At 44.8% G+C, this 14,306-nt stretch overlaps 1 protein-coding gene across 3 annotated transcripts in view; it reads left to right on the forward strand.

Moving 5' to 3' along the window:
• Nucleotides 1-5,452: 5,452 nt before the first annotated feature.
• KLHL3 (kelch like family member 3) overlaps nucleotides 5,453-14,306 on the forward strand; it is a 117,276-nt gene continuing 108,422 nt past the window's right edge. For all 3 annotated transcript variants that reach the window (XM_078067472.1, XM_078067475.1, XM_078067474.1), the window contains exon 1: nucleotides 5,453-5,914. In XM_078067472.1, the coding sequence (XP_077923598.1) occupies nucleotides 5,859-5,914 (56 nt within the window). In that variant the 5' untranslated portion in view covers nucleotides 5,453-5,858. The remainder of the gene's footprint in view (nucleotides 5,915-14,306) is intronic.

Below are 14,306 nucleotides of genomic sequence, written 5' to 3' on the forward strand. Positions count from 1 at the left end.
GTATATACATGGGCTTATTTCTAGGCCCTCTATTCTGTTCTCTTGGTTTATATGTCTGTTTTTAATGCCAGTACCATATTGTTTTAATTACTAAAGCTTTTATAATATAGTTAGAAATCAGGGAGCATGATGCTTCCAGCTTTGTTCTGTCTCAAGATTACTTTCCTTATTTGGGGTATTTTGTAGTTCCACACACAATTTAGGATCATTTGTTCTATTTCTTTGAAAAATGCCATTGGGATTTTCATAGGTATTGCATTGAATCTGTAGATTGCTTCAGGTAGTATGGACATTTTAATGATATTAGTTCTTCAAATCTGTGAGCATGGAATATCTTTCCATTTGGTTGTATTTTTTAAAATTGCTTTTGTTAATATCTTATGGTTTTCAGTATATAGGCCTTTCACCTCCTTGGTTTAATTTATTCCTAGGTTATTTCTTTTTGGATGCAGTTGTAAATGGGATAGTTGTTTTTATTTCTCTTTCTGATAGTTCATTATTAGTATATAGAAATGCAATAGATTTTTGTATATTGATTTTCTCTTCCTGCAACTTTATTGAATTTGTTTATTATAACAGAGGGAGGAACTCTTCCAAACTTATTTTATGAGGGCAGAATTACCCTGATACTAAAACCAGACAAGGATGCCACAAGAAAATTAGAGGCCAGTATCCCTGATGAACATAGATGCAAAAATACTGAACAAAATATTAGGAAACCGAAGTCAACAATACATTAAAAGGATCATACATTGTGATCAAGTGGGATTTATTCCAGGGTTGCAAGTATAGTTCAACATCTGCAAATCAGTCAGTGTGATACCCCACATCATCAAAGTGAAGGATAAAAATTATATGATCATTTCAATAGATGCAGAAAAAACATTTGCCAAAATTCAATGTCCATTTATGATAAAAACTCCACAAATTATATATATAGAAGAAATATACCTAAACATGATAAAGGCCATAAATGCCAAGCCTACAACTAACATCATACTCCATGGTGAAAAGCTGAAAACTTTTCCTTTAAGATCAGGAACAAAACAAGATGTCCACTCTCACCACTTTTATTCAACATAGTACTAGAAGTCCTAGTCACAGCACTCAGACGAGAAAAAGAAATAAAAGGGATTGAAATTGGAAAGGAAGAAGTAAAACTGTCACTATTTGCAGATGAGATGGTATTATATGTAGAAAACTCTAAAGTCTCCATCAAAAAACTGAATTAATAAATTCAGTAAAGTTGCAAGGTATGAAATCCATCTACAAAAGTCTGTTGTGTTTCTGTACACCTCACATTTAAAACAGGGATAATGGTTCATTCTCACAGGTTTGCTGTGATGATTAAATGAGAAGGGTACCTATAAAGCCTTGAGTACAGAGTCTGGTCCAGAGTAAATTGTCCAGGGTTGGAAGCTGCTATTACTTTTCAGGGCATGTAATCTTAAGTCAAAGGTGTTGAGGGACATGAAGCACATTGTAAGCTTTAAAGTGAGACGCAAGTGCCATGTGTGATTATATTCTTGGAACTCTTCAGGACATGGGTTCTTCCACCTTCAGAGAAGGAGTCCTGAGGAAAGCCAGGTATTCCTTGGGATAAGGTGCTGTTCTGTTTACCTTTTGACCTTTTTAGTCTTCAAGTTCCTTTTCAGTTTCTGCTTGGCTTCCTGAGGGCAGTGAGAGCAGCTCAAGGGGGAATCTACTCCTCAGGTGGTCCCGAATCTCAGGGGAAGTTCTGGTGATACCGGTGTGGGTGGGCCTTAATTTAGCTCTGGTTTTGCTTAGCTCTTGGTGGCCTGTTGGTAGTAGGGATCATTGGAGTTGTGGACATGGCTCCAGGGGAGGCCTGGGTCCATGTTTCTGGCACAGGGTACCTTGGCAGACTTTCTTCTTGACCTCAGAGCCAAAGACTCATAGAGTTGTAGTTTGGTAACGTCAGCATAGGCCATGAAATGAACCACCACTAATGGTTCCTGGGTGCTCATTGCAGGCAGGGCCGTCTGCTGAGTGCTCTATATACTTTCTTACTGAGACCTCAGGACCCTCAGGGGTCGGTACTATTATTGTCTTCTTTTCGCACTTGAGGAAATTGAGACTTAAAAAGTAGTTTGCCAAGGGTCATGTTTCTGGTAAGTACATTTGGATCCTGGTCTTTCTCATTCTGATGGTTTGAGCTCTTTTCGTTGTTCTAAATGCATGAGAGTCACCTGTGAAGTTCATTGAAATTCCTGTAGGTTTGAGGTTTTTTGTTTTCTGTAGTCTGTTTCCCCTGATTTATTGAGGTATAATTGACATAAGATAAAATTCACCCATTTTAAGTGTCTGGTTTGATGAAACAGTAGTTGTATACAGTCACCTAAGTATCACTGTGCTCAAGATGTGGAACATTTCTGTAACCCTGAGAAGTTTCACTGTCCCTTTTGACCCCGTGATGTGTACAGTTTTAACCATCTAGGCAGATGGTTCTAACACGCGGGGAGGCGTGGGACCACTGTACTGGGTTATGGTGCGTGCAAATGTGAGAAACTGAATGCCTGGAGAAGGAGGGTAAAAGTGACAAAAGAAAAAAGATACTTAAAAGAATGGATGGCTTATCAAAAAGAATGGAATCTTGCCATTTGCAGCGACGTGGATGGAACTAGAGGGTATTATGGTAAGCGAAGTAAGTCAGAGAAATACAATTATCATATGATCTCACTCGTATGTGGAGTTTAAGAAAGAAGGCAGAGGATCATAGGGGAAGAGAGGAAAAAATAAAACAGGATGAAATCAGCGAGGGAGACAAACCCTAGGAGACTCTTAATCACAGGAAACAAACTGAGGGTTGCTGGAAGGAAGGTGGGTGGGGATGGGGTAAATGGGCGATGGACATTAAGGAGGGCACGTGATGGAATGAGCACCTGGTGTTGTAGGCAACTGATGAATCACTGACCTCTGCCTCTGGAACCAATAATAAATTATATGTTAATTAATTGAATTTAAATTAAAAAATAAATAAGAAAAAAAAAACCAGTTGGCTTTACTGTCTCTAGATAAGCTATGCTGTACTGGCTCCTTGGGGAGAGATGGAGTGTGGAGAAAAGAACTTTGTAGACCAAACCCAGTTAAAAAAAACAAAAACAAAAACCAGTTTCTTTTACTCACGTAGTTTCTTCCTGAGCCACATAAAGCTGAAGAATTCTGCACAAACTTGGTGTGGATGGCTAGGTTGATTGCTTTGGGATGGAGAGTTGGGGCCACTGGGTACTATTGGTAAACTGTGGAAGAAGCCTTGGGTGTGGGAAGGAGGGCTGGGAAGTGGGGTCAGACAGTACTGCTGGTCAGTCCAAGGATGGGACCTCTTCCTCCAGGCAGACACCTCTCTGGTTCCGTCGATTTTCCTCTGCCACAAGAATCCAGTTAGTATTTCTTCTTCATCTGAAGTTCAGGCAGGAAAATTAGCCTAAAGCAAATGAGTTCAGGCTGTGGCCCAGAGAACATTTGGGTAATAAAGTAGAAAATGGAAAATGTAGCTCTGAAGTGAGAGACGATTAGGGCAGAACTTTGTGTGAGGAATCCAGAGACTTTGATTCTTGACTCAGCTCTGCCCCTGGTTTTGCTCGATGACCTTCCCTGAGTGTTCTCTGTTCCCGGTACCTCCGTGGATAGAGCGAGTGGTTAATGAAGTGTGTAGGTGGTAGTAGTATGGTGTCAGCACAGACACCGTAGTGACACTGGTTAGGTTAGCACAGCTAAAGTAGGTTGCAAAGGCAATGCTGTGAAGTTTTTATACTGGCTGTCAAATAAAATCTGTATATCCTCAGCCTTAAGTAGTTCCTTTTCTGACCTTTTTCTTTTCTCTCTGGTTTGTTAGATGTGACATTTCCCCCCCGTTCCTGTATGGTGAAGTGGTGAATGAGGGTATAAGGTCATAAAAGAGAGACTTAGCTTAGTCTCATGTCCCTTTTATGAATCACCCAGTTGTCTTCCTGGTGGATGCCTGCACTCTGGCACGGATTCTGGGATTCAGTTTCCTTATTTGTGGTGTTGGGCTTCTCCTGGTCCCTGTGATTCACCTCAAGAGGAAATATCTGGAGCAGAGCAATAAGGCTGATTAGAGGAGGAAGGGACAGAGGGAGAAAGATACGAGGGGTATTGTTATGGAGAAGAAGTGGCGATCCGGGGCTGGAGGATGTAAATAAAATAACCCAGGCGTCTTCTCATTTGAGAGAGTTGGGGTAGTGCTCCCATCTCAGAGGACCCTGAGGGCCCGTGGGAGGTAATCTTTGAGAATAACACCCTGCCAGTCTGAGTTCAGGGAGGCTATATAAAGTTTCAGTGACTCCTCCTAGTTTCTGTTACCTCAGTGTCCCCCCACACCCTGTTCCACTGTTTCAAGGCTTTGTAGCAGTGAAGAAATTGAACAGGTCCAAATGATAACAGTCGTGGATTTAATGATCATCTCTCCCACTTTCATCCTCCCTGAAGCCCCCTACAAAATATTAGAGGCCAGTAAAAACTTCTTCTTAAGCATTCTCAGATGAACAAGAAAAATGGAACATTTCAGACATTTTCAGAATCATGTGATTTTTAGAGCTGAAAGGGACTCTGGACTGATCCTGTGTTATGGATGAAGGGCTGAGGTTCAGAGTAGGGAGAAGACTTGCTGAAGGTCACTCAGCTTGCCAGTGGTAGGTAGTACAGATCCTGAAAAGCCCAGCTGTGACATGGATGGTTTGAGAATAGAGATTTTCATGTATGATTTTTGAGGCATTAAGGAAGCTTCTGAACCCATTTCTGTGGCTAACCAATCACCAGTGGCTGATTGCTTCGGTTTCCTCTGAGCCTCTTGGCTATGGCTAGGAGACACAGACTGGCCTTGTGCCTTCCCAAGATGATGCTTTAGAGTTAAGTAAGTTTAAATTGAGGCTCAGCAGCTGGAGATTACAGGGTATGAGAGATCTTTGGCTGGAGATGGGGGTTCGGTGGGAGACTTATTAGTTGGAGCCACAGCTGAAGTTAAATTTCAGTGCTTTAGGAAGATATTTTAGGGTTGTGCTATGAAATTTGTGGTCTTTCAGTATGGGGTAGGGAAATCAATGTGTGCAGTATTCATTGTCATTCCTTTGCTGCAATAGTCTTTGGCCCCTTGAGGCAAAAGAGCGTTTGTTTCAGTTTCACCTCTGTCTCCTGTTCTCTTTATAAAATTTCTCTCCGCATTCTCAGTTCTATCCGGCTCTTTTCCCCCTAACTTCTCTCCATCTGTCAGACTCTCAGAGCTACCGGAGATTTTGTGAGGCAGAATTGGAACGTGAGCTGTGACCTACAAGCCAATTTCCCCAGGTGGATAAACTCCACTACAAGCCACAGAGGGGCCTCCTCATTCCAGCGATCTGGCCGGGCTGACGGACTTGTAGCCTATGGGGGCTGGGGAGGGGGCGGGGGCCAGTATTCTTGGGCTGGTGAGGAACTGCCTGAACCTTTGCAGGATGGGCGCAGGAGGCGGGAGCCCCCGGGGTGGGCTAGTCGCCTGAGCTGGGGATGCCTGGGCAGATGTGGAGGCAGCTGGAAAGGTGGCACCGCATTTGGGTCGCTGGAGCTGCGCTGTTCCTAGGAGACCGAGGAGCGGCAAGCCTGCGGGGGAGGGGGAGCAAGTGGGTTGCTGCTTTTAGCTGCTGAAAGGGCTGCAGGGAGCTCTGGGTAAGACATTTTCTGCTGCTGCTGCTTCTGCGGTAGAAGCTGCTGGGAGTAAGTCAGAGGAAGGAGGATCGAGAGGGAGGAGGCTTCGTTTGCAGCCATGCTGAATCACTGTTGCTGATCAGATCTCCTGTTGGTTGGCCGGGATATCGGAGAACAGAGCTAGGATCTCCGGGTGCATGCACAGTTCAGCGGCTGCCACCCCGGCTGGGCCTCGCACAATGGAGGGTGAAAGGTATGTATGTATTAAATGTGTGTTGGGGTGTGTGTGTGTGTGTGTGTGTGAACGTGTGCTTGTGGTGCAGCTTCCAGCTTTTGTATCTGCATTGGCGAGGCAGGGTCGGAAGACCTGGCCACACTGATGGATCCCAGTGGGTGGCAGAGTCAGAGCAGGGAAGCCCCCTTTTCCAGAGATCTGGCTTCTGCCAAGGCAGTTCTGGGTTTGCTGGGCATTGGAGCCCCCTGAAAGAAGGGACTTCCTGGCTGGTGTTTGGGTATAGTTTTGCATGGGCTGGATCAGGATTGCCTTTCTCAGGCTGTTTCAAGGAGGCGTTTCCCTTTCTTGGGTACTTTCTGGGAATGGTTTTTCTTTGGTGGGGGGTTCCTGATGTCACAGCAGGGCTGGCCTGGCATGGACTGCTTACATTTTCACACCGAGGTGCTCAAATCTTAAGCGTGCTGTGCTCATGTCTATCCTAAAAGGATGTGTGTGTGTGTGTGTGTGTGTGTGTGTGTGCGCTTGTATACACGCACAAGTTCAAATAAGAAGGAGAGAAACCCATTCAGATGACACTTGCTCTGAACTGACTTTCATTTTCATTGAAAAGTTTATGAATGATACTGGAATGTATGTGCTTTAGAGAAACTCTTGCTTCTTCTGTCAGGGATTCCTTATGAAATAGGAAATCCACATAAGGGAATTTAAGTACTTCTGCTGAGCTGGATCTAACTAGCAAGAGTTTATTTTCTGGCAGGCACGTGCATGTACGTTTTAAACTATTATCTGAGGGACCTGATTCTTCTATTTTGGAGGTGCTTGATGCAGTGTGGGGGCGGGTCATTCCTCTGCTAAAACGTCTCCTGTTGTGTCAGCCTCTTCGTTCTGTGCATCTGCGGCTGGCGGAGAACAAGGCTTGCCATTTTCCTTGAGGTGGGGCGACGGCAGGCGGCATCAGGCAGGGAGGGGTCAGGTGAGGCAGTGCACCACTGGGCGGGGGGGCGCTGCTCTGAGTGGCCCGGTTTTGATGCAGATGATAACTGGCTGGTGAGATGATGACCATTCACCTAACTCAGCACACTTTCCTTGGCACATACTGTCCCGGAGTCTGCATCTCACGGGGCAGGGTGATGCCATTAAACATCTCTAGACCCTGTTAGAATTGGCACGGTGGTTGGGTGTCTTCCTGCCTGAAGAGGCCCCAGAGACTGCGTTTCTTGCTGTGACTCCCACAGGAAGAGTCTGGGACTTCTAGCCTGAGTGTGCTGCAGATGCAGCTTTTCCCTCAGTGCTGTCTGCAACAGGAGCTTAGATGTTGGACTCCATTTGGCCTGCTGGGCAGCAGAGCATCTGGAGCCCTGTCTTCTAGGCTGGGCACAGAGGTGCGTAGTGTCCTCACCTCCTGTTGGTCTGATAGCTAGCAGAAGGGCAGGGGTGATGTGAATGGCGCTTTGGAGATTCTGGATCAGGCCGATTTACTTGACCGGTGGCATGTCGGTCCCGAAAGGTCCTTGTGAGTCGAGCAGCAGCAGATCAGAGTACAGCTTCCTGAGCATTTTGGGGCATCTACTGTGTTCCTGTTCTCTTTTCAGAAATGTAATGAGCCTTTGCCCTCTAGGAGATCTCTTGTTTTTCGGCACTCTGGTGCCTCTCTGCTGGGATGGCTGATGTCCTGGCCTTTATGTCCCCTGGATTTTGTTTTTCCCTTACTGGAGGCAGAGAGTAGGCAAGCAATCCAAACTGAGCAGCTTCCAGTGTTTACCACGTCACCCATCTCGCTACCTTTTGTTCCCAGCTTGCCATGTCAGGCATTCACGTCTTCTGAAATCTGGCCCCGTCTGCGTTCCCTCTGCTCGCCCATACCCCCGCCGAGTGATGTTCTGGTCTCTTTTGTGACCACACATCCTATACTGCTCTGTCTGGTCCCAGATCCTTTGTTCTTGGAGTTCCTTTTACCTGGAATGCCTTTCCCTTCTTCTTTTCCAAGTTATCCATCTAACAAGGCTGTTTTAAAACCCTACTTTGTGTTGATAACCTCCGCTTTTCTAGTTTGAGGTGATGTTCTTCTGAATTCTAGTCTCTCCAGTTTGTAGCCATAGTTGGATGCTGAATCATAGCCCCCCCTCCCCACCCCCGATGTTTTTCTGCTTTTGTTTCGTGTATCTGACAAGTCCCCGGGCTCAGAGACAGGTCCTCAAGGTTAAGGACTGTGTCCGTACCTCTGAATACTCCTTACTCATTGCTGTGCAGCTGCATGCATAGTAGGTGCCGCATAATTATTTGGCAATTAGCTGATAACTTTTGAGGGGAAAGTCTGATAACTAAGAAGAAAGTTGGTGAGAGATGAGATTGAAACCTTTGGCCAATAGGTTCATCTCTGGCTATCGGCCTTATTATCTCAGCACGGGTCATTGACCCAGTGGAATGCTTTGTAGGCGGAGAACAGGGGAAGCGGCCTTGTTTTACAAGTTACCTGGGAAACCCAGACACCCCCCCCCCCCCCGACCCCCGCCCTCAGAAGCTGAAGGACTGGCCTAGGATCACATGTCAAACCTCCAGCGACTGGAGGAATCCTGAATCTGTGCTTGTTCCACACTTAACCTGCTACAGCTTAATTGGGGCTGTTTTTAAGCATTAACATTTTTCAGCCAAGAGATTTTTAACGAACAATTTTCTTTCTTTGCCATGAGGGTATGAAAATAACTTCTCCCTTAAAAGGCTCTTAATCGAAAGCATGGGATTTAGAATAACATAGACCTTGCCGTGAATCTGCTTTATAAACCGTGTGACCTTGAGTGTGTCACATTTTTTTCACAAATAATTTTTTTTTTGGTATAAAGGGAGTAATAACAGTATCTCTCATGGAGTTGTTGTCATGATCAAATGAGGTAATATGTAGAAAGCATCTAGTAAAATTTTTGTGGCACAGACTATCAGGTAAATGGTACTTGTTATCTCTGGTATTCATCTCTTGCCCTGTTGTACCCCATGACTCGTGCTGGGATTCTAACTGAAGCTTATTTTAAGGACTTTCTATATTTATCATCTGAAGCAGACTACATGAGACTTTTCCCATGAGAAAATTGGGGAGAGCTTATCAGGCCCATTCTCTTGCTTCTACCTGAACCATCCATCTCCTCATAGTGAGATACCACAGGGGCTTGGCATTTCCTCTGCTAGGTTTCCCCAGCACCTACCTTAATCCTCCTTTTTATAGATATCCCGAGGCATCTGGATGCCTTAGTAGTTTGGAATCATGAACCCGATATACTTTTGTTCAGCCAAAATCTCAAGAAGAACCTATGAATTTGCGCTCACCTTTGCTATATCCCCCAAGCTGTCCAGCTCTCTAAAGAACCTGCTGATGCTAAGATTGCCATCTCCCTTTGTGAAGAATCAGTGTTTCTTCATCAGTCAGAGGAAGATGACCCTGCCTTCTGTTCTGTGAAGGAGAAGGGTCTCTGGCTCTCAGCTACTCCAGTGATAAATTGTGTGTGTATATGGGCCTCTGTGTTTGTAGAGCAGATAGTGAAAATGGCAAGTGCTCTTGCCATTAGGATTTTGTTTCAGTTCTCAAAATCAGCCTTGTGGGCTAAGCAGCCTTATTTATACTCCAGAGATGGATGGTGGTGATAGTTGCACAACAGCATGAATGTACTTAATGCCACTGAATACACTTAAAAGTGGTTAAAATGGAAAATGTCATGTTATATATATTGCCACAATTAAAAAAATTATTTTCCAGGGGTGCCTGGCTGGCTCAGTCGGTAGAGCATGCGACTCTTGATCTCGGGGTTATGAGTTTGAGCCCCCCATTGGGTATAGAGATTACTTAAAAATAAAATCTTATAAAATTTTTTTTCCAGGCACATATCTGTAAGACTTGCAGAGAACAACAACTTTGGGAAGAAGCATCATAAAAAGGGGGAGTTAGTTGTCCATTTTTCTTAAAATCATGGTTTTCTTCATCAGAAGCAATGGGGTGCACCTGCTTGAGAGGGGCACCATGTGCCCAGCACTATGACATGATTTGGTGGGAGCAGTTCCCAGGAGAATGGTTCATCCTTACTAAGGAAAACTTGTTCTGGACTTCAGGGAGCTTCAGAGCCAGAAGAGCTTTTTTTTCACCCTTGATCGATGAAGAGAAAGATCATATTTCTTGCGAAGACATGACTTAGCTGATATTCTCCAAATGCTGAGTTTTGCATTGCCAGGTAAAATGCTAGCAAGACCCGGGGAAGAGCCAATACTAAGCACTCTCACCTTTTCTCTCTTCCCATGGCATGTCCTTGAGTCCTTTCCCATCCCGAGTAGTCATGGATAGAAACTTTTGTAGACATTTTTGGGCATCACTGCTGCCTGAAGCAGATGTGCATTTCAACCATGGTAATTGAAAGCAAATTTTCCATTTTGAAAATATTGGCAAAGTAAGGTTTTTAACTGCAAAAAACAAAGTCAGTGAAGCCACTTGATTTCCCCATATCCAGATTTGGGTTTTCAGGATTTTGCTTGCTAGGTTTTAGATTGTTCAGACAGAGGCAGGCAAGAACATTTTGGGGTAAGTTTTCTAAAGCGAGTACTTTATTTGATGAAATTCACCATTGTAGAAGTGACCTAGTTCTTTTCAGTTGCTGGATGAACCCTAAAACTAGGTTAGACTGAAAAGAGCATTAATAAACAATAAAAAATAACTTGAACATACCTTATTCTTAGACTTTTTCCCGTTCAACAAGTTCAGTTGTTCTTAAGCTAGACATCTGTAACTTTTGATCATTTATGAGGATTTTCAAACTCTCAGCACAACTCTCCTGGACTTTTCTTTTTAACTTATGAAAGTCTGTCATAGCCTCTATCAAAACCACACGCCTGGAAGAGCTCAGCTCTCCTGTTCAACCCGAGTAGAAGCTTGGCTCCCCAAATGCCACATAACAAGGGGTGTTTTTCTCTTAGTCTTCCTCTCTCTTTGTCTCATTCTGCCTGAACACAAGTGTTTCTCTTGTGTTTTACATTTTTACACAGCCCATGCAAGAGACACCCCCCTCCCCCGCCCGAACCGCCACCCCCGCCCTGGGTTTTGAAGGAAACTGCCTATGAATTGGGCTCTTAGGAATGTGATTAGCAACATACCTATTCTTGAGCTGGTTTAGCAAGGAGCACATCGTAGGAAGGGCAGCAGCTGCTCGCCAGCTTTGACAAATCACGATGGACTTAGGTGAAGGCTCCAAGTTCAGCACCATTAATGGTATCAACTCTAATACACACGGCAGTTTGCCTGCAGTCAGTGGAGTGAAGCAGTGCTATGTCACAGGTCCTGCAGGGTTCAGTCCTTTTTGTTTGGCCTGGTTGGGCTGCACAGTGAAGAATCTCAGAGAGTGGGGCATAAGGATTGAGCTCTCTCGGCCAGATAGGCTGTGGACATTGTCCCAAGTCAATGAACATTGCTGTTAGGGGCATAGGCCCTGCAGTTGGACAGACCTGGGTTTGAGTGTTAATTGTCTAAAGTAGTTACGTGGGACTTTGAGACAAGTTTTATCTCAGTGCCTAAGGAGATAATAAGGCTGCTTAATTTTTTTATAGATTCTATTAATTTATTTGACAGAGAGAGAGAGAGAGAGCACAAGCAGGGGGAGCGGCAGGCAGAGGGAGAGGGAGAGGGAGAAGCAGGCTCCCCGCCGAGCAGAGAGCCTGAAGTGGGGCTTGATCCCAGGACCCTGGGGTCATGACCTGAGGCGAAGGCAGACGCTTAACCGACCCAGCCACCCAGGAGCCCCAAGGGCTGTTCTGAAGATAAAACGAGATCATGGAGTCAACGTGCTTTACCATATTATCAGCTTTAGTAAATGCTGTTATTAATTGTGAGCCAGGAGCTATAGCTTACAATGCACATCTTCCATGTGTCCATGTGGGCTGTTGCAGGGTGCTGTGAACAGAGGCGGCACCACTGAAAGGGTATGAAGAATAATGGGGCTTTATAGCGGCCCATGTGTAGGTGGTGGTTCTTAATGCTAGGACTGCACAGTCTAGTCCTGACTCCTGCTGCCTGGACATCTTCAAGTGACAGGTCCTTTATTAGCCCAGAGGTAGAAATTTAAATTTGGTGATTTTGGCCTTGAACTTTAAGATTGGGATACCTGCTAGATCTGTAGTTGGCCCAGAGCCCTGGAGATACAGAAACCCTGTTTTGTCACTGGCCCACTGCTGCCCAGACTTGGAGAAGCAGAGTCATGCTGATGAACTCTTCATGAGAACTGAAAGTACAACAGCCAGAATGGCACTTTATTAATTTGCAGTGAAGATGACTGGCAAGATGTTCCTGAGGGCCTGCTACCGCTTCCTCGCTTCCTTCTTGGAGGAGGACCAAATTGATCAAAGGCTGCATAGTGAGCTAGGGACTGAGTTATGGCATTCGAATGTTTACAGGCTTCAAGCTTTGTAACACGGATCCGACCTGAGGCTGAACCAGGTCAGACCATGATGATTAAATCATCTCTTTCCTAGATAGTGTGCGATGAGCTTGACAAGGGGCTTTCTCTGTCTGATTCTTGTTTTTCAGTTTCCCTTTCTAAACGAACCTTTCTTTGTTGGGGATTTTAGCGATTTGACATAGTCTTACTCTGACTCAGAGCAAGTTTTGCCTTCTTTAGGTGACTTGGCCTCTCTTTATTCTCTCTCTTCTGTAGCTTGAACATAATGTGCTTGGACTCTTTTTATGTGCCCAGCGTCAGCCCACACTCTCTGACCTTCCTTTGCGTCTCTTGAAGACTTTCAGAGGGGATGCAGTTCCTAATGCTCAGCTCAGCAGCATTTCTCGGTCTCCCCTTTCCTCTCCTCCACACTCTCTCATACCCTAGATCCTCTGGAGCTCCTCATTTGGCAGATCCCCCGAACTCCCTGCACATCCGACCGGCTCAGAGCTGCTAACATGCTTTCTATAGAAGTGTCCTCTCTTTTCTATTCTTTGTATGAATTTTCCTCAGGAATGAAAAGAGCCTAAGAACTGACACAGTAAGTAACCACCCTTCTTGCTTTCTTCCCTCTTCTCTAGTTGATGATGCCTCTCTCTCCCTGCATCCTCTTTATTCCGTATCACCAATGCAGGGGACTAGACTAGCTAAGAAAGAACCCCACCCCCTTCTATGGGGGTACAAAGAGGGGAAGTTGAGAGGGACAAAGCCATAATTATTTTAATGAGGAAAAGTGAGGAAAGATTGGAATAGTTGGTAGTTATACCTTATTCACTCACCTATCCAATCATTTACTCAGTGGTTATTTATTGAGCACCTGCCATGTGCCAGAGGCTCAGAATACAGAGGCAAATAAGACACCATCCTGGTTCTCATGGACCTCAAAGTCTAAGGTTGGCAGTGGTGTGCTGGAACCAGCACTCACCCATTTGCAAGAGCCGCTTTTTAAATTGTCAGGAATTTTGTGAGTCATTCTATGAAGTATAGCCTTTATTAAAAATAAATTCTATAACTAAAGAATAAATTATAAACGAGTATAATAAATACCCCAAACTCATCTCTTCCCAGTTATTTTACTATGGTCTGTGCCTTTCAGATCGTGTCTCTTGTGTCTCTGTAATGGAAATACTGTATAGGAGTATAATGGTGTGCTGTTACACATCGTTTTCCAACTCTACATGTTCAGTAAGATCTGTTGTTAGCTTGAAATCTGCCATGGTGGGAGTATTGACACCATGGAAATTGGCAAATGTTACAAATCAGGGCTCTCTTCCTCGCAACTAACTGTTAAACACGTCCCAGCAACGCGCTGTGTGGGAGAGACAGAAAAGTAAGAGGTAATTACAGTATTACATGGAGGGAAGCACCGAGTACTGTGGGAACACAGAAGGGAAATTAATCTAGTGGGTAGTGGAGGTGATAGGGAAGACTTCCAGCAAGAGGCTTGAAGGGCTGGTAAGAATGATAAGAATTAGTAGGGTAGGGCAAAGGAGCCTGGTATATATAGGCAGGTGAAAATATTTTAGTAGTATGGTAGCAAGAAGTCTTCAGGGCAATGATAGAGTTCTGAAGGGCCAGGCTAGGTCTCTGAGATTTATTCTGAACCCAGTGAGGAACCAGTGAGAGGTTTCACATAGAACATCCCTTGCTCACACTGACATTCTGTAAAGGTCACTCTGAAGTCAGGGAGCAGGTTATCTTAGTAAGGCAGGCAAGGGATCACGATGGCCTGGGCTATTGTTGTGGTTGCAGTTGCTGTGAGAAGGGAATGGAGTGGAGATAGATTAAAGGAGCACTTGGGGCTGTATGTGAGGGGTGTGAGAGAGAGAGGGAAGAGGTTATACCAGCCATGTCTGGGATCATAAACTGAGCATATCTGGGCCTTGAGAGAGTGGGAGTAGGCTATCTATGGGGGCTAACTAATGAAGATCTGGTACCGATGGAGG

This window comes from Halichoerus grypus, chromosome 2 (assembly GCF_964656455.1).
Source record: "Halichoerus grypus chromosome 2, mHalGry1.hap1.1, whole genome shotgun sequence".
Lineage (NCBI taxonomy): Eukaryota > Metazoa > Chordata > Mammalia > Carnivora > Phocidae > Halichoerus > Halichoerus grypus.